The sequence below is a fragment of the Nomascus leucogenys genome, chromosome 5 (genome assembly GCF_006542625.1).
Source record: "Nomascus leucogenys isolate Asia chromosome 5, Asia_NLE_v1, whole genome shotgun sequence".
NCBI lineage: Eukaryota > Metazoa > Chordata > Mammalia > Primates > Hylobatidae > Nomascus > Nomascus leucogenys.
In genome coordinates, this window is record NC_044385.1 from 35,976,489 (window position 1) to 35,995,065 (window position 18,577).

Below are 18,577 nucleotides of genomic sequence, written 5' to 3' on the forward strand. Positions count from 1 at the left end.
AAAAAAATAAATAAGTAAGTAAGTAAATAAATAAACAAATGCTGAGTCTTAGTTCTCACACTAAAAAATAGGAAAAATAGAGTTTAGGGAGATAAACCAGGGAAAGCTGAGCAATGTAATATATGTAAATGGCCTTAGCACACTGCCGCATAGTAGGAACGTAATAAATGATAGTTTCCTTTTATCTTCCTCTTGACTGAAACTAATAATTAAAGAGCAGTAACCAGGGCTTGTAATGGTTTCTTTTTTTACAATTGATGACAACTTACTTAACACATTTGTGTATTTCCCTGGGGATTATGACTATATAATCCCTACACTACCTGGTGTCAGCATGGAAATTAAATATGCAATGATAAGAGGAAGTTATTATATCCCCAATGAGATGCTTCTGCTTCAGAAGAAAGCAACTCTATCAAGGACACATTTCTAAGTCACCACTTGGAACTATGGATATCGAATGAGAATATAAGGAAACAATAAACCAACGAGACAATGCCAGGGAATTTTCAAAAAGAAGTTGACAGACACTAGACAGGGTGGAGTAGAAGAGTAACCTGAAGAAAAATGGAAGATTAAAAAGAAAACCACCTCTAGCTGAAGCAAAGTAGTTGAAATGACGTCAACTGGGCATTGTCCCCTCAGAGTTATCTTGCTGCAGTTTCCGTTCTAACCTCTGGGCACAACCTATTCCCAAGTTCCTGTGGGAACTTGGGAAAGGAGGGGGAAGAGGCAAGTGGACAAGAGGAACTTCCGACTACAAATCAAAGCATTTGGAGAGGCAAGAGAAGGGAAGAGAGTGGAGGGGAGGAGGCTGACGGCCTAAAGATAGACCTGCGGTAGTGCTGAAGACATGAGTTTGTCCTTCCTGGGACAGATGGACACCTTCCTTTGGTGGCAAGAAAAGAGCAAGCCAGTGGCCAGTCTTGACAAGACAGAAGAGTGGAAGATCCCAGAATCATTCTTAGCCATAAGTGTCTAGGACTGAATCCTCAACTACATGGAACGCTATTTCAAATAAGCAGACATGGAAGACAGCAGACTACTTTATAATCATTTTGAAATTATATAAATGTATTATTGGAAAAACTTCAGAGGAAAAAATAAGAATACTGACAAAAAAGATCGCACTGAGGCCGTTGCCTGCTAAACAAGGGATAAAAACAATGGTTTTCTCATATATATAAATAATAACCAGTTAAAATGTAAAAGAAGATAGCATAGAGCCTTTATGGAATAAAGGAGGTAAAGGACAATTCGAAGAGACAGAGAGTGAGAATTTTACTTAGAACACTCAACTTTTAAATTCAGAAGTGAAGTTGATATGTAAATACTATTAGATTGCCATGGACATCCTAAAAAGATCTGGAGAAAAAATTATTCTAAAGATAATCTAAAAGACCAAATCTGTGGTACTAGGTAAAATAAATAAATAAATACGTTAAATTAAATTTTAAAAAAAGAAGCTAGGCACTATGAAAAGTGCTAAAGACAAAGAAAAATGAGGATTTATAAATCCTGACATATAGAGCAGACAGTTGAGGGATACAAGAAAATAAATAAGTGTACTAATGTGTTTTATAGGAGCTATGAAAGAAGTTAGAGGCTGGGGTCAATTACTATTTGGAAGGGATACTTGGCCTGAATCCTAAAGGTGAATGAGTATTTGCTGGGTTTAAGGGGGCAGGAGTGGGGGATATATATTCCAGGAAGAGGGGTGGCTCAGAGGCCTGCCATAGAAGTTCCCCAAAACTTCAAATAGTTCAGTATAGCTGGAGAAGAGGGTGTTGGGGAAGGAGGGTGAGCAGTGGTGAGAAATAGGTCTGCAGGGACAAGGAGGGCCTAGTTCACGAAGGGCTTTCAGTGTCAAACTAAGCAACCCAGACCTTATTTTGGAGGCCAGTCTTTCCCAAACCATATTCCACTGAGTATTAAGGGTTTCTTCAAAAAAGATAGGTGAATGTTCTATACTAAATCCTTATTTTTGTCAATTATCATGCTTATAAGATTACTAAAGGCTCCAAGAAGTCCTGCAGGAAAGAATACTTATTTGAGCTTTAATCACTGTTTCCAGAGAACATCTACCTATTTGAATCACAGTTGGAAAATAATACTGTAAGCAATGGTGAAAAATTAAATGATTTCATGCAAAGCACTGAGTACCACACTCTTAGTGCTTTTCAAGAGCTCTAGGCAAGACTGGGTCACTATGGGCAATACCAAAGTCAGTGAATTGGAGCTATAGGCCAAAGACTACTCCCTTAATGACCTACCAGTGGATGAAAAGATGCTTCCCTTTGGAAATGGGGATGAAGATGGTGTTAGTCTAGCTCCAACTCAACACAAGTCTTCAGGACAATGGCATATTCAAGGAACAAGGAATCAGCCACTTGCAGTGTACTCACTATGTTTGGCCTTCCCTCAGCCATTCTTGGCAGTGGACAAGGGTGGGGTGCATAACAGACAGAGCACAGATTTTAATCAGGAAAACCTCCCTGAGCCTCCATTTTCTCACATATAAAATAAGTGTAGCAACCACTCTCTTAGAGGCTGTGGTCCAGGTTGGTTGATAATGTAGATCAAGAGGATGGCATGAAATACTACTCAATAAATAGGTGATTTTATTCTTTAATCACATTTCTTAATTTGGAGCGGCAAGATTTTCTAACTTCCCTTGCTGAAAAATCTGTAGGTCCTCGGAAAATGATTGTTACGAGTCCTTCAACCATTGCCCCTGCCCCTGCATGCAGGCTTAGATCACAGGCCTTGGAAACCAAGGGTGGGGCAGAGGAAGGGCGTGTTTCCCAACCGGACAAAGCCCACATCTCCCCTTCCCCTGATTCAGATACTTAAGGTTGGAGCTTAATACAAGAAAAAAATAAATACACCAGAAGAATTTGAGAAGAGAGGAAGAGACCAGTCATCAGAATAGCTCCAGAAAGGAAGGGAGTGCTTATGAATGAGAAAGGAGTAGGGAGTCAAGGGAAAAGAACGCCTTTGGGAAGCAGTCAGTCAGACATCATAGTAAGCAGATGAGAGCTTGTTCCCTGATATCCATCAGTAACTAACACATTTATGGAGGAAGGCCTCAAGGTCAGCACTGATCCTGGTGTCTGCAGCAGGGGATTTTGGGGAAAGCAGTGCAATAGTAAAGTGTATTTTGGGGTACAATAGCCCTGATTCCAGTCCTGGCTCTGTCACTTACTAAGTGGGTGGTCAGTTTACTTCTATAAGCCTCAGTCTCCTTATCTGTAAAATAGGTAGAACAGTAGTATCTCCTTCTCTGGGTTGCCAGGATCAAAGGAGATGACATGAAAAGGAGCCTGTCCAGCACAGGACAGGCACTCAGGATACTTTTCAGAAATCCAGGTTACCTTTCTGCCCTGGTGAATGACATTTACTCAATGACCCTGGCAATTTCACCAAAACAAGTAAGTTCTGGTGAAAATTAAAGAAGAGTCGAGAATGAGATTGCACAATGACTTTCCATCCAGTGGCTACATCTGATATGAGAAATAAGCTGGTAGCAACAGGCTTTGAGATTGATGAAAGGATACAACAACCTTCTCCATCTCACTCCAATTTCACTGCTGCTAAATGGATTGGATTTTGCCAGTGTAGAACCCAGTTCACACGAGCTACTGCAGGCCACAGGTTTGGGCCTCACTAGGATCAGTGAGTACATTCTGGAGCCTGGGGACAAGTAACTCTGGAGGCTCCATTTATTTCCACTCCACAGGAGACAGGTACAAGTTATTCAAGAAAGGAAGTCAAACCCTGCTGATAGATGATGTCATCCCCCTATTCTGGACCAAAACACACTTTCCCAGATCAGATTACCCATAGGGGCTTTAGTAAAGTCCTAGGTGCCCTGAAAGGGTAAGTAGAGCTGGACAAAACCTGAAAGCCTAATCATCTTGACCTCTTCTAGTCTACTGCTGACATTCTGGCTTATCTGCATTCACTTCCCCATCTGCATGAAGGCCTCTGGGCTAGAGAATCAGCCCTCTGAAACTACTTCCCAAGCACCACAATGACACTGCAGAAAGAGATTTGCAGCCACAGCAACTAGATCGGAACCTTTTCTCTGCTACATACAGCTTGTATATAATCTTAAAGGCCTTTTCTTGTATTAAGATTTCGCTTTCCATTGCTAAAAAAAAAATGCTGATTGTGGATATGAGAAAAAGAAAGGTGTATGTCTGTTTCCCATATCCCAAAATGATGTATGTAAGGCCCTGGCATGTAGAACTCACTCTGTCAGTGGAGTTCTCTTCTCCTTCCTTGTCCTACCTTCAGAACTGGGGTCTTGTGGAATTCCAACAAAACCTCCTTAGAAAGGTCCGACTGAACTTGAGGCTGTTCCTCTGGTCTGAACCAGCAGAGTCAGATGAGTGGGTGAGTCACATTCATTCTTGCTAAGTCATTTGTGTTTCATTACATGATTTGCATACTGGTGGAACAGGTCTGTACTGTCCTCTCACTTCATTTCCATTGCTCTTGGGACAGCTCTGCTAAGAGTGAAAAGGAGGCTTTTGTCCTTCCTTAGGTCCCTGCCTACCCTCTTCCTGGAAGCCAGTCCAGACCACTGACACCCAGTGAGAAACTTTCTCCCTTCTCTAATTTCCTCTATGGCTTTCACTGGGCTCTGGTTCATGTGCCTGGTGGGTAGCTTGCAAACATATTGTAGAATCTCTCTGGAATGTTCTTTAACTACTTTCAGGACAAAAGAATTTTCGATTGACTTTTCCTTTAGAAGAAAATCCAATCTTATCTTCTGTCCCTATCAGAGGGAAGAAAGAAAACTACCATTTTGCTGAGCACTGGTGTAGCCCCTGGGCCAGGTGCTTTAAATTACATTACCTGCAATTGTCACAATAATCCTGTTAGGTGGATACCACTGTGCCCATTCTACAGATGAAGAAATCAAGGCTAAAAGAGGCCACACAGTACTTGCTCAAGGTAACCAAGAGACATGATGTACATTGAGTATATTTGTCTCTTTCTGAGTCTGTGCTCTAAGCACAGAACCACCTGGCTTCCTTAGGGAATTACTGCTTCACATAAAGTCTTAGTCTTTTTATACTGGACCTCTGTCTTTGGAGAAAAGTGGCAGTTGGAGGGCACTACACCAAAGGACAACCTCCAGGGGACATTTGGAACTTCTGACTCCTCTAATTCACCTGCACACACTTCCATCAACCTCCACATTTGAAACACAAGTGTACAGCTTTTGTAAGAGTTATAGTGGAATAATCTCTGACCTGATCTGAAGCTGAAGGGAGTCTAAGAGCTGACTCATTATACCTCATAGCAGAGGTGAGGGCCACTTCCATCCCCTCAGTCCACCCCTAAGCAGAGAATGCATCCAGCTGTTTGGCCACTATTTACTTCTCTGGCTTTCCACACAAAATTATGAGCTCTTTTGGTGTCCTCAGGCACTCACACAGGGTCTGTCACAGAATAGGTACTCAGAAACAGATGGATGTGTGGTGGGGTGAGTGAATGATAAAGGGAGAAAAAAGAGGAAAAACATCTGGTACAGTGATTTATTCCCCTTGGAAACAACAATCTTGCTCCCCGAAGGAGTTTCTACAGCCACTCCCAGGATCTGTGGGTACACCTCGTGGGCATACCAGACCCCAGGCGCCATACATGCTGAACAAAACCTCAATGACTAACAAGCACAGCCCAGAGAAAGGGCTGTCAGAGCACAGCCACTTCCGTTTCCTTGGCACCCAACAAACCCTCTGACACACAAACAGTTCTCATGGGACAGCACTGTAAAGGGTCAATAGGGAGAGAGCTCAGCAAAGAGGCAGCAAAGACTTTCCCTACATTACACAGGCCCTTAGCAATCTATCAAGTCCGTGACGAGGAGACAAAAAAAGTTCTGATTGGAATGGAAAGGTGGATGGCCCGAGAGAGTCAGAAGACCTGAAATTCATTCATTCATTCATTCATTCATCAAATATTTATTGCACACTTACTAGGTATCAGGCATTGTTTTGGGAAGTGGGATATAGTAGTGAACGAAGAGACCAAAAAATCTCTCCCCCGGGGAATTTACAATCTTTTTAAATCATTTTATATATATATAGACAGGGTCTCACTATGTTGCCCAGGCTGATCCTGAACTCCTGGGCTCAAGCAATTCTCTTGCCTTGGCCTCCCAAAGTGCTGTGATTCCAGGCATGAACCACTGCACCCAGCCAGAATTTGTAATTTATTTGGAAGAAACAAACAAGCAAGTAAGTATGTAGTATGTCAGATGGTGAGACGTAAGGCTGCAAAGGTGCATAGGGAGAACAGTATCAGAGGAGGTGGTTGTCATTTTAAACAGGGTAGTCAGGAAAGGCTTCTAAAAAAGGTGAGGGGGCAAGGTGTAGATTTTGGGGTGGGGTGTGGGGAGAACAGCAGCTAAGGAAAGGCCTTGACACAAAGTGGCTGCTTAATGCACCTGCAAAATGAGGAGCTGGGACTGATCCCAAAGGAATTTTCCACTCTCAAGCGTGCCCTCCATTCCCTGGTTCCTAGTAGCCATCCAAGCTGTACTGAACTGAATACCTGCAGTTCTCCAAATCACCTCCTCCTTTTCACCTTCACACATGTAGTTCTTCCAGTCTCCTCTATCTTCATGTGACGAACTACCTCTACTGCCACTCTCTGCTCCAGGTTAGCCTAGGGGTCATAATTCTGAGAGTCTATAATATAGCCCACATATCCCCTTGCCCCTGAGGGACAATATATCAGACTATTATCATTGTGTACTCTTTCTCTAGACTAAATTATGCAAGGGCTGTAACCATCTCCCCATTCCCACTGCTAGCCTGGTGCTTGGTGCATCATAGTCCCTCACTAAGCATATACCAAATGCTGAATGTTGGATGCACAGGTGAGTTCCTTAAGGGCAGGGCTCAGCACAACAGAGCAGACACCAGGTGTGCTGCATGAATTGGTGTCTGCCCTGGTGTTGACATTTTATCCAGATAGCATGTCATCCTCAGTCTCCGACCATGGAGGTGCAGGGTCAATCCAGACGTGGTCCTCTGGGGTTCAGGCCAGGGCTCAGAGGTATAAAGCATACTTTATGCTTATATATGCTGTGGGTTTGTGTTTTGTTTTGTTTTTTTTTTTTAAATTAGAACTTGTATTAATCTCTAACAAGCCTTAACCTCACCCTTAAGCTTCTGTGTGCAGGATAATTTGGTGTTTGGGACATGGTTTTTCCAAGCTCATCATTTGGCAAAATTTATTCATTGACCTAACATGAAGTGCCCTTAAAGTTATGGAGGCTCTAGAAGTGGCTGCTGCTGAAAGGCCTGGAGTGGAGCTGGCTGGTGCTTCCAGTCTGCCGTTCTCTGAACTCGATGGTAATGTGGGCATAAGTTTGTCTTGATGGCTCCCCATCTTCCTTTTTAGCACTTGGGGCAGTTCAAACTTTTTTCAAATAGAGCCATAGTGATCGAGAGATAAATAGACAGGCCATCTCATCCCACTCTTTCATCTGTCAGATAGGGAAAGTGGGGTCCAGAGAGGAAAAGTGGCAACAACTCTGCAAAATAGACATGATCACTTCCACTTTACAGATGAGTATGCTGAGGCTCTAAAGCTGTGTAACCCACTCATGGCTTCAGAGCTGGTCATGGATACAGCCAGATTTGATTCCACATCTGCTTGATTCTAAAGACAAAACTGTCAATGCTGAACCTGGTTGACCCAAATGTGATTCTCCCCAACACCCCAGGGAAGCTGTGAATCACAGGCTGCATGAACAAAAAAACAGCACTGGGTGCACCGGGGAGGCCAGTCTATTTGCCCAACTCCAGAACTTCCTGAAGCCCAACATAAAAGCCCTGGGGGAGGGTCTAAGGGCTTCTCGGACTGACTGCAGAGTTTCCCACCTCCTCTGGTGGGCCGAAATGGTGTCCTTCCAATTTTCTTTAGAAAGTTTTGCAAATCAGCCGAGACTAGTGACTCACGCCTGTAATCCCAACAATTTGGGAGGCTGAAGTGGGTGGATCACCTGAGGTCAGGAGTTCAAGACCAGCTTGGCCAACATGGTGAAACCCTGTCTTTATTAAAAATACAAAAATTTGCTAGGTGTGGTGCCACGCGCCTGTAATACCAGCTACTTGGGAGTCTAAGGCAGGAGAATTGCTTGAATCTGGGAGGCGGAGGTTGTAGTGAGCCGAGATTACACCACTGCACTCCAGCTTGGGCAACAGAGCGAGACTCCATCTCAAAAAAAAAAAAGAAAGTTTTGCAAATCGGCCTAGCACGGAGGCTCACATCTGTAGTCCCAGCACTTTGGGAGGCCAAGGTGGTTGGATCGCTTGAGCCCGGGAGTTCAAAACCAGCCTGGCCAACATGGCAAAGCTTCGTCTCTGCAAAAAAATACAAAAATCAGCTGGGTGTGGTGGCATGTGCCTGTGGTCCCAGCTACTCAGGTGGCTGAGGTGGAAGGATCACCTGAGTCCAGGAGGTAGAGGTTGTAGTGAGCCAAGACGGTGCCACTGTGCTCCATCCTGGGTGACAGAATGAGACTTTGTCCCCCAAAAAAAAAAAAAAAGAAGAAGAAGAAGAACAAAGAAAGTTTTGCAGATCAGATGTTACAAGAGCTGGGATTTCTCTGTAATATCACATAAACACATGTCCTGGCAAAGAGTGCTGTCCTCACTTTTTGACCCTTATCTTCACAGATTGTTTTAGGGCAAGATAACCTTAGAGCTAAAAATAGAGCTGCGTATATATATGTTGTATATGTGAGTTGTGAGTGTTGAATGTGTGTTTGTACAAGAGTTCTGAAGAGTATATGTGCACAGTGGGGTGGGAGGTGGGGGATATAATAATATGCTGAGGAGAGGATGGATTAAGGAGGCTGTCCTTCTTCTTTTATTTTTTTAAAGAGACAGGGTCTCCCTATGCTGTCCAGACTTGTCTTGAACTGCTGGCCTCAAGGGATCCTCTTATCTGGGCCTCTTAAAGTGCTGAGATTACAGGTATAAGCCACCATGCCCAGCCAAAGGAGGCTCTCCTCCCTGCCTCTTCTCTTCCTTTCCTCTCTCCCTTTTCTCCTCCTTCCCTCTTTCTCTTCCTTCCTTCCAGCAATATGGAAGCACTACAACTTTTTCCTCCCTCTGAGGGATGCAAATAAACCTTCAATCAAAATATACCTCTCACCCATCATCCCCACAGAGATCTCTAGCTGGTAAGGAGGTAAATGGAGTTGGGGACGGGAGGGAGGGGACATCTCAACCATCAAAGCAAAAGGAGACAGGTCTCCTTCAGGCAAAATTTAAGTTAGGGTTAAGAGGTAATATTCCTTGAGTTCAACCTGAAGAGGTCTGGTTTTTGTTTGTTTTGAGTTTTGTAGCACAGTACAATGAAAAGAACATACAACAATGCTAGAGTCTGGCCTGCAAATACCTTTTCTGCCTCTTACTGATGGTAGAACTTTTGTTACTGAACTTCTTAGATTCAAATTGGATAGGATAATCAAAATGCACCTCATCAGGTCACTGAGAAGCAAATGTCACAGAGTAAGTAGATATGGTGCCTGGCACACAGAAGGCATCCAAAGTGTGTCAGCATCTTCACCTGCTGCGCAGCTGTGAAGGCTACAGTGCACAGTGCTGGCTTCAAAACAATCCAGTATTTTTCTTTTGGAATAAAATGAAGGGATATGAAAAAAATGAACACATACCCAGTTCCTCTAAGCACTTTTATAAAACACCGAAATTACATTTTTAAAATTGTTTCCAGCCCTGGGTAAAATACACACAGGGAGCAGGAACCTAAATATCTTTGCTAAATTTTCCTTTCTAAGAGCAAAACAAAAACAAAAAGATGAAGAATGGAGGGAAGTGCTGCTATTCACAAACACATAAAATCCATGTTTAATGTTGTCATAGGTTGGGGCTCATCTTTCAGCTCTGCATCCTCGGTAATGGGAAGCCAATGTTGGCTTAGTTTAGAGGCCTCTAAACTTAGAAAGGATTGGGGGGAAAAATAAATAAATAAAACAAACTTTCTGCTGTTTTTCCCAATTCCTAATTATGCTTTTTCAATAAGTTGAAATCAAAATGTTCTTTTTTCAAACAGCTTGTGCTCCTCTGAGCTACATCTGACCTCTCAGCACCTTCTCGCTCTGAATTCTATCAAAGCGGCTGAAAGCAGGAAGTGCCTTGGCACACACGGACCTCATTCAAGGGGAAAGGAAAGGCAGGGAAACCGACATATAACTGACAAAGAAAAACAGACCAGCCCTCTGTCTGTCCAGCAGCTGGAGGCAAGCAGGGCACTTCACCTGCATTGCCCAACCGTCTCCAAGAAATCAGAGCAGACACGGCCATGAGAAGAGCAACATGGGAATCAAATCATGGTTCCACTACTGGTTGAAGGAACTCAAACATGTTGCTTATCCTCTCTGGGCCTTGGTCGGTGGATTTGAGAAATGGGGCATGGATTTTATACTTCACAGCGTTGTTATGAAGTCATGCGTCCTCATGGAGCAGAAGTATTTTGCAAAACTCAAAATTATTCTAAATACTTAGGTAATGATAATCCTTAAAGCTCTTCCATCCATAGAATACGGAGGACTGACATGGTGAACACTGCAAAAAAAATTATCAGAAGGCTTGGGCTTGAGCAACAGTCCTGCTGTTTATGTACATTTTGGCAGTTCACTTTAATTCTCTGAGCCTTACTTAGCAATCTTTTCCCGCCATAGATTTTCAGAAAACAGGGCTTGTACCCTAAAATGTTATATTTAGGCTGGTGCAAGAGTAATTGGTTTTTGCCATTTAAGTAATGTAGTCCAGGGGTTTTTGTAATGGCAAAAACCTCAATTACTCTTGCACCAACCTAATACAAGTGTCTTTACCACTTTAAAATTCCAAAATGTGTCCAGAATGCTTATCAAGCAGTTATGGCAAATACTATTTTTATTTGAAAAACGGGGGGAAAAAACTAGAAAGTAAAATAACTTCTGCTAAGGCAGTGGCAGCGCTCAGAATTAAACCTAACTTTTCTAGCTAACCTCTTTTTCATGGATTTCACAGTGATGTCGTGCCCCTAAACTATTTTGAGTGCTATCATATCAGAAGGGATCAAAGCTAGAACTGAGCACTGCTCAAATCAAAGGGTGGGTACTTACCACCAAATACAGCATAGTGTACATGGAGAAGGAGGCATGGCCAGAGAAGAAGGACTTCCTGCAAGAGCAAGAGAGGGCCATGAAAGGGCCATATTCACATCCCTGATACACACTTGTCTGTCTGTCTTCCCTCCCTAGACTGTAATCTTGAGAGCAGGCACTATGCCCTGTTCATTTTTGCATCCTTGGTAGTGCTCTGGACCCATGCCTGGAACATAGCAGGCACCCATGAATTCATGAATAAACAAAAGAATGAATGAATGAATGTACTTACCAATGCTATATCGGAAGTATTGATTTACATATCTGTCTCGAACATCTGACTGTGACTTCCTCAAGAATAGGAACTATGCCTTATTCACCCATCTAAACCAGGGCCCAGCTAGTAAGTGCTCACTGAACTGCACTGTATCAAAGGGGTCCAGGCTCTGGCCATGGGGAGGTGGTGTCTCACCTGGCTTCCTGGACTTTGCTGTCATCACCTCTGCATCGGTAGTTCTGAATGTAGCCTTCAGAGCAGTTGATCTGGCTGAAATCAGGGTTGCAGACACTCAAGAAGTGAGGACGCAGGCGCCCTATGGACACTTTGGCAATGTCTGTGAAAGACTGGCTGATGGCACAGCCAAAGAGGAAGCAGCCCACTTGCTTATAGAGTGCTGCCACGTAGGGGTTCTGAATCGTCGACCGCGACTTCTTCAGGTAATAGATCCGGTAGAATTCCCCCGTGATGATCTAAAAGGAATCCAATAGGGGAATTAGGCAGTATCAAGATTCATCATCAACATTGATGCCGTAAAGGATATTCAACAACACAGCAGAATATTCAGCATTTGCAAAGGAGTGTCCTAATTTTCTATTTATGAAATATACAGACACAAATATGCACAGAAGAAAAGATCAAAGCGCTAATATAGTTGGGTGTTTTAAGCCCCTTTGTAACAACAAAAATATACAACCAAATATATTTATATGTATATATGTATGTGTGTGTGTGTGTGTGTGTGTGTATGTATTTTTAAGGGAGAGACAAGAACTTAACTATAGAAAAGAAATACTAAATGAAGAATCAAGGACAAAGTAAAGGGTAGCTATGATGTCACAGGGTCTGAGCAAATCTCGAGATTCTGAGATTTGGAGTAAAGGATCACCAACAATGACCTGACTCTAGTAAGGACCTCAGCCTCGTGCTGACATTGGCCATGGTGAGAGTTTCTGTGTGAAGAGGTGGACACACCACGGTTAAGTCCTGGGGAATTCAGACTCTGCCACCAATCTGGTATCCTTCAGCAATAATCTACATCCTCCAAGCTTCGGCCTCTCACTCCATAAAAGGAGGCTGCTCACCTTTGCAGTTGTTGGTTCAAATAGGATAACATGAATGGGAAATGACCTGGATCATAGAAAGTGATGCTTTTACTTTTTAGAAGCAGAGTGTGATGAATAGAATACTAGTCTAACACCTAGGAAACTTGTAGTACGATGCCCTTCAGTGTTTGTGAATTTCCTCCAGTCAGCCTGTGCTGTCTTCTCTGAGCCTGAAGATCCTTCTCAAATCCTTCTTGATTTTCATACTATATCTACGATATGATGCTTAGAGGAGATTTATCACTACTGAAAACAATCTACCAATTACTGATTACCTATTATATACCAGACATTGCTTTTATATTCTTTATGTCATGAAATCCTGATGCTCAAGATAGATATAGTGACATCATTTACATTAAGGATAGGGGACAGCTGATGTTCTGTAAGGTAAATGCCTATGATGTGCACAACCACACACCCTGCTGCCTTTGTCTTAACTCCACGGCCCAGCCATGGCCACTTCCTGCTTGTAACCACAGCCCAGAGACAGTGATGGTCAACTCATCACTCACCACAAAAGTCCCTTCACACTTCCTCCCAGGGCAGGATGATGAGTTACACTTGCCCTTTCAGAGGGAAGAGAGCATGTGCACAACCACAAGGGAAGCAATAGTCTGGCATATCCGGACACTCCTTTGCAAAGGCTCCCAATATTCTTTTACAGTGGAGGAAAGCATCAAGGCATGAGGTCTGATCAAGGTCCTCAAGGCTCCAAAGTCTGGGGGAGGACGACCATGTAGGAAGGAAACACCAGCTGGGCCCGGGGACAAACAGGTGCAGCAGTGAGAACAGCTACTATCACTGCCAACATCGACACAGTGACTCTGTGTTCATAAATGCTTTATATATAAGAGCTACATTTTGTTTTCCCAGAACATATTGAGTACAATTCTGTATTAGAGGAACATAGGCAAAGGCCACTCTAGCCAGCATCTTGGCATAGCCATTTCCTGAGAGAGCAAAACTAGTATGGGACCCTGCATAGATGCTCAAAGACTATCAGTTGAAGGAACAAATGAATGAAAGGGAGCAGGACGGTAGTCCTCAGAGTTGCCTTATTACAAAATTGGAAGTGTCCCCTCAACATTACCAAGAACGCTTTGATAACATGTTGCAGAGATTAAACGCCAGGAAGCATGGCAAGTCATTAATGAAAGGGACCATTATATTTAGAAGAAACTTAGGTCCAAATTAGCTCCCATCTAAAGATTAAACCCAGGTGCACTGACTCCCTGCCCAGCATTCTTTCCTACCATTCATGATCTAATTCCCCATTTGAACCTGTTTATACATTTACCCTATGTAACCTCACAGGCAAACAAGTTCCAGATGTTTATTACCACAATCATGATCTCTTAATCTTTTTTATTCTTCCTTATTTATAAGTCATATGAGATTTTTTATGCAGGAGGAAGAGCACTGAACTAGGAGTCAAGTAGTCAAGGTTCAAGTCCCTACTTGTTTAGTGAATTTGGGATAAATTGGTTTCTGCATTTGCAAAACGAGGGTGCTAGACTCTGATTTATGACTTCATAACTGCAATGACATTTATTCTCAACTCTTCTGGGCTACGTCCACCATCCACCACTAGCCTGCCAACCAAGCACAGGTAATAAGCAATGACAGAGGAAAGTTACTTGCTCAGAGATGACACCAGAAACAGGGAGCAGAACCAAGGCCTCAAATAAAATCCCTGACCTCAGATTGCTCTCTGGTTCCCTGAACCAGCCACTGCTACAGATTAAGGAACTGTTTCTAAGCAGGTGTGGCCTGAGGATCAGTCAGCATGATTTCCTGTTTGATGCTGAGAAAGAACATGTGAGTTTCCAATGCAAATTAGCATCTCTTGCATGAATTTACTGATTAATCTCAGATGAGTCACCTTTCTGCTCCAGTTACTTTAGGGAGACGGGGTTTGATTACAATTCAGGGATTCTTTTCAGCTCTAATGTCCCATCTCTAAAACTTCCATTTTTAGTGCCACAGTCTTAAGATAGTAAATTGCAAAGTAAAATGTTTCCTTCACTCATGGGAAAACAAGGAGATGAAAACAACATTTTGCAGTACCTCAAATTCTTAATAACAATGTTAACAGCAGCCATCTCTTACATTTATTTTGTACTGTAGTTTCATTTAATCTTCTCTGTGAAGAAGATATTTCATTCTACAGATGGAGATACTAAGGCTCTGGGAGACAGTGACTTTTCTGAAGGATTTGAGGCCAGTAAGTGACAGAGTTAAGAATAGAGCCCAGGTATTCTGACTCTTAAGCTCAAAGACCCACAGCAGACTACACTGGGATAATTTTATTATTTCTATTGTTATTAAAACCAATTTCCACTGTAGAAGGGCAACTGCAGATTTTTAAGGAGAGGGCCAGGCTGAAGCCATTTAGCAGACACATGACTCCAGGGCCACATGGCTTCTGGGGCAGCCTTGACAGATTTTAGAGTGAATGAGCAACAAATTATGTATTTTCTCTATCCCCTTGTACAGAAGGGTCGGGGAGTTGACAACACAGCCATAAATCATCATTATGAACCAGCCGGACTTGGCTTCTTGTAATCCTAACCCTTAAAAGTCTATTTAATGAAATTTGGGCTGTGAAAGGCAGCCTGAATACCTCACCTCTACAGGCGAGGCGAAGGCTTAAATTGTTCTCCGACACGTTACACACCTAACTCTGGAGTCCCAGATTTACTGCTTTCGGACTTTATTCATTACTCACAATGTTTTTATTCCTGGGTAATAAAATAAGCTCTTCCCTCCCCCTCCCCCTACAAAGACTCTGTCCCCACTCCCAGACTCCTGCCCCTAGAGCCCTCATTTCTGCCTCAGTCAGCAAGGTTCTGATATGTAAATTTCACTGCTGAGAAAAATGCCTTCAATGTTGATCCCTTTCTGAAACAGCAAGCAACAGATTCTGGGGGTGATGGCAGGCTGCCAGGCAAGCAGAGAATTCTCCCCTACCTGCCTTTTAAAGCACTTGGCACAGAATCTGGAAACTAATAAAATGGGAAAGCATTGCAATTAAGCTACAAGGGGACAGAAAGGGATCAGTCCTTGCCTGAGAAGCGCTGCAGTTTGGAGAGAAGTTGGCTCCAACTGCAAGACAGCTCCTCTTCCTGTCTTTTCTGGTGAAAAAGAGCTCAACTGCCCACATATTTACAAATATTTCACTGTTATGGAGAGGAAATATGAAGAAAAATTAGGATAGACTTTTGGGAAAAGATAGAGCAAGAGGTGGTGAAAGAAGCAGCAACGTTGTAGCCAGAAAAACCTGTCTGAATCTTGTCTATTACCTTAGGCATCTGACTCTACCTCTGGGCTTAGATGTCCTCATCTATAAAATAAGGTTAATAATATCTACGTGGCAGGATTGCCAGGGAATTAGATAAGGTGGTATGTCAATCGCCTGGCACCTAGCAGGAGAGCCCTCCAAAAGTTAACTTTTTTCTTCCCTCCCTTGGAGAAGAGGAAAACAAACAAACAAATAAAAAACATGCTTTGTAGAGAATATCTCTTCCAAGAGCTCCTTGGACGATACCATACCTAACTGAAGAGTCTGGAAATACCGCCCCTCCAGGGGAGGACCAGAAAGTGTGTGTATGGATGACATTGCTTTCGATCATTTTAGCTAGTATGTCTTTTTCAGCAGATCAAGACAGAAGCAAAGTCTAAACTCAAAGCAGAAAGGACAACCCTACTCTACTGTTTTGTGTTATTTTTAACATTCCACTCTATTTATAAATTATCCCAAGAAAGGTAATATTTTTGCACAGCAGCCTAATAATCTCTCTTTCAGAGACTGAGAACTCATCTTCCACCGCTGAGTCTGAAGGACAAACTTTCCTATACTCTGATCTGCTTTAATAATATTGACTTAGTACTTTACAGCTTTCAAAGCACTTTCACATCCACTATACTGTTTGCTTCTCACAACACCATATGAATTACTAAATTATTACCAACACTTATATAATTGAGTATGACGAAGGCCAGAGAGGGCAGTGAAACACTCTTGATAAAAATGAGACAGCAAGAAGACCATCACTGAAGCTGGGGCTTCCTCGTTCTAATTCCTGTGCTGTTCCCAATGGCATCGAGCTGGCTTTCCCTTAGAAGTCCTACTAGGCAGTAGTATGTATGTCTCCAGCTAGACAGATGTTCACAGAATGCCCAGTAAGGGCCTGCCGTCTTGAAAGGCACCTGCACCTCTAAGTTCCTGCTAGCCACAGAGGGTCAAGTTGTTCTTTTACATCTCGGTTACATGAATTGATGAACTTATTTTGCCCAGAAAAGATTAATTTAACAAACTGTTGATGATGGAGAATTGTGAAGGGAGAATCACATTTCTCACTTTAGTTCTCAGTCCCAAAGGAAAGGAAAAATATAATGTATCTGGGTCCTGTTTCTAAGGATGGAGACAGATGTATGACTGTATTTTCTCTGGTGCTGATTGCTCCATCTACTGCAATAAAGTGCAGCATCTTTAGTAACCAGAAATAGTTGATTGGAAATTTATTCTCTGATTCTTCTTTCACTTGGTTATCATCTTCAGCCTTTTTCAGGAGATCAGTGCCTCACCGTCTGGGAAAGGTAATGAAAACACAGATCTGTCCAAAGACACCAGTATAATTTCTGGGCTTTATGGGTAAGTCAGAACTCCAATATCTAGAATAAAGACAGCAAAGAGGCCAGAGAGGGGCTACGGAAGCTATTTATGATTGAAATTAGCAGTGGCTGCCCTGTGCCCACAAGTCTCACGAAGAAGAGAGTCTGAGGCATAAAGCATCATTATTTTCCCAAAAGTCAGGGACTCAAGAGTCGTGGGCCTCTTGAATGCCCAACTCTGCCAGTCCATGCAAGAATCTCCTGGCTGTTCCTTCTGCAGCATTGCCTACTGCAACCTCTTAGTCTTTTTTTTTTTTTTTTTTTTACCTTGAATTTCCTAGGCTTCCTTAATATCACACCACCATGCTTTTGTTACTATTTCTAAATGTACGTCTGCTTCTTCTAGTGGTTCCACATCTGACTTCTGCCCAATAAATGTGGGTCTTCCCTAGGATTGTGTTCTTGGCTTTCTGCTGTGATTTCAGCTGCTTCAATAGCTTCAATTGTTACCTCTGTGAAGATGACCTTCAAAAGGGCATCTCTCTGTCTCTCTCTAGCTTCAGCCTACCACTTTCCCCTAATTGGCCCAATTCCAATCTTCTGCTAACTCTCCCAACTGGAGATGTTATTAGCATTTCAAATTAACCAAGTCTAAGGTCACACCCATTCCCACTCCTGTCCTAAACTTCACTTCTCTTCCCTCTATTTCTGCTCAAGATGCCACCAAGCATATGACTGACAAAGATGTGCAATCTTAGACTCCTTCCTCTCCCTTATCCCATTGTCCATCCAGCTTTTGCAAGGTCTCTTGCATCCATTTTTTTCTCTCTATTTCCCTTGCATTGCCACCACTGTGGTTCAGGCCTCATCTTTACCTTGATTAGAAAATTGACCAAGCTCACTTAAAATACTCTCATCAACCTCTAGCCAATTAGCTGGAGTAAAAATTCCTCAGCATTCAAGGGTCTTCACAATCTTGCCACAATCTTCTTTTTCTACTGTAACCTTGTCTACTCCCTTATATTCCATTCATTCACCCAAACAGGTCTGCTCTACATTCCCTGAAAACACTTCATTGTTTTGAAGTCTCTAAAATTGCTGAAGCAACTCCTTCTGCCTAGGTCAGGTTCTCTGATGAAAATCCCACTTATGCCTTAAAGTAGTGCTCAAGTGCCAACTAGTGTCCTGGGTTAGAGTTTGGCTCTTTGACTTACGAGTCTTGTACAACTGAGCTCTCTAAGTCTCAGTTTCCTCATCTCTAAAAATGAAGATGATGACAGTATCAAAAGCAGGGTTGTGGTGAAAATTATATGGGACGAGTGCTCAGTGAATAATGATGATGATGAAGCCTTGGCATAAGCTTTAGCCTTAAGTGCTCTTCCTCTGAACTCCCATAGCACTTTATTTAGACCTCAGACAATCTGCAGCATTTGATAT

General features: G+C 42.7%; 1 protein-coding gene across 1 annotated transcript in view; it reads right to left on the reverse strand.

Annotated features, from left to right (window-relative positions):
- The window catches only part of PLPP3 (phospholipid phosphatase 3), an 83,466-nt gene that overhangs the window by 16,474 nt on the left and 48,415 nt on the right, over positions 1 to 18,577 (reverse strand). The window contains exons 3-4 of the mRNA XM_030812900.1: positions 11,613 to 11,890; positions 11,159 to 11,216 (exon numbers count right to left, since the gene is read on the reverse strand). Of these exons, the coding sequence (XP_030668760.1) occupies positions 11,159 to 11,216; positions 11,613 to 11,890 (336 nt within the window). The remainder of the gene's footprint in view (positions 1 to 11,158; positions 11,217 to 11,612; positions 11,891 to 18,577) is intronic.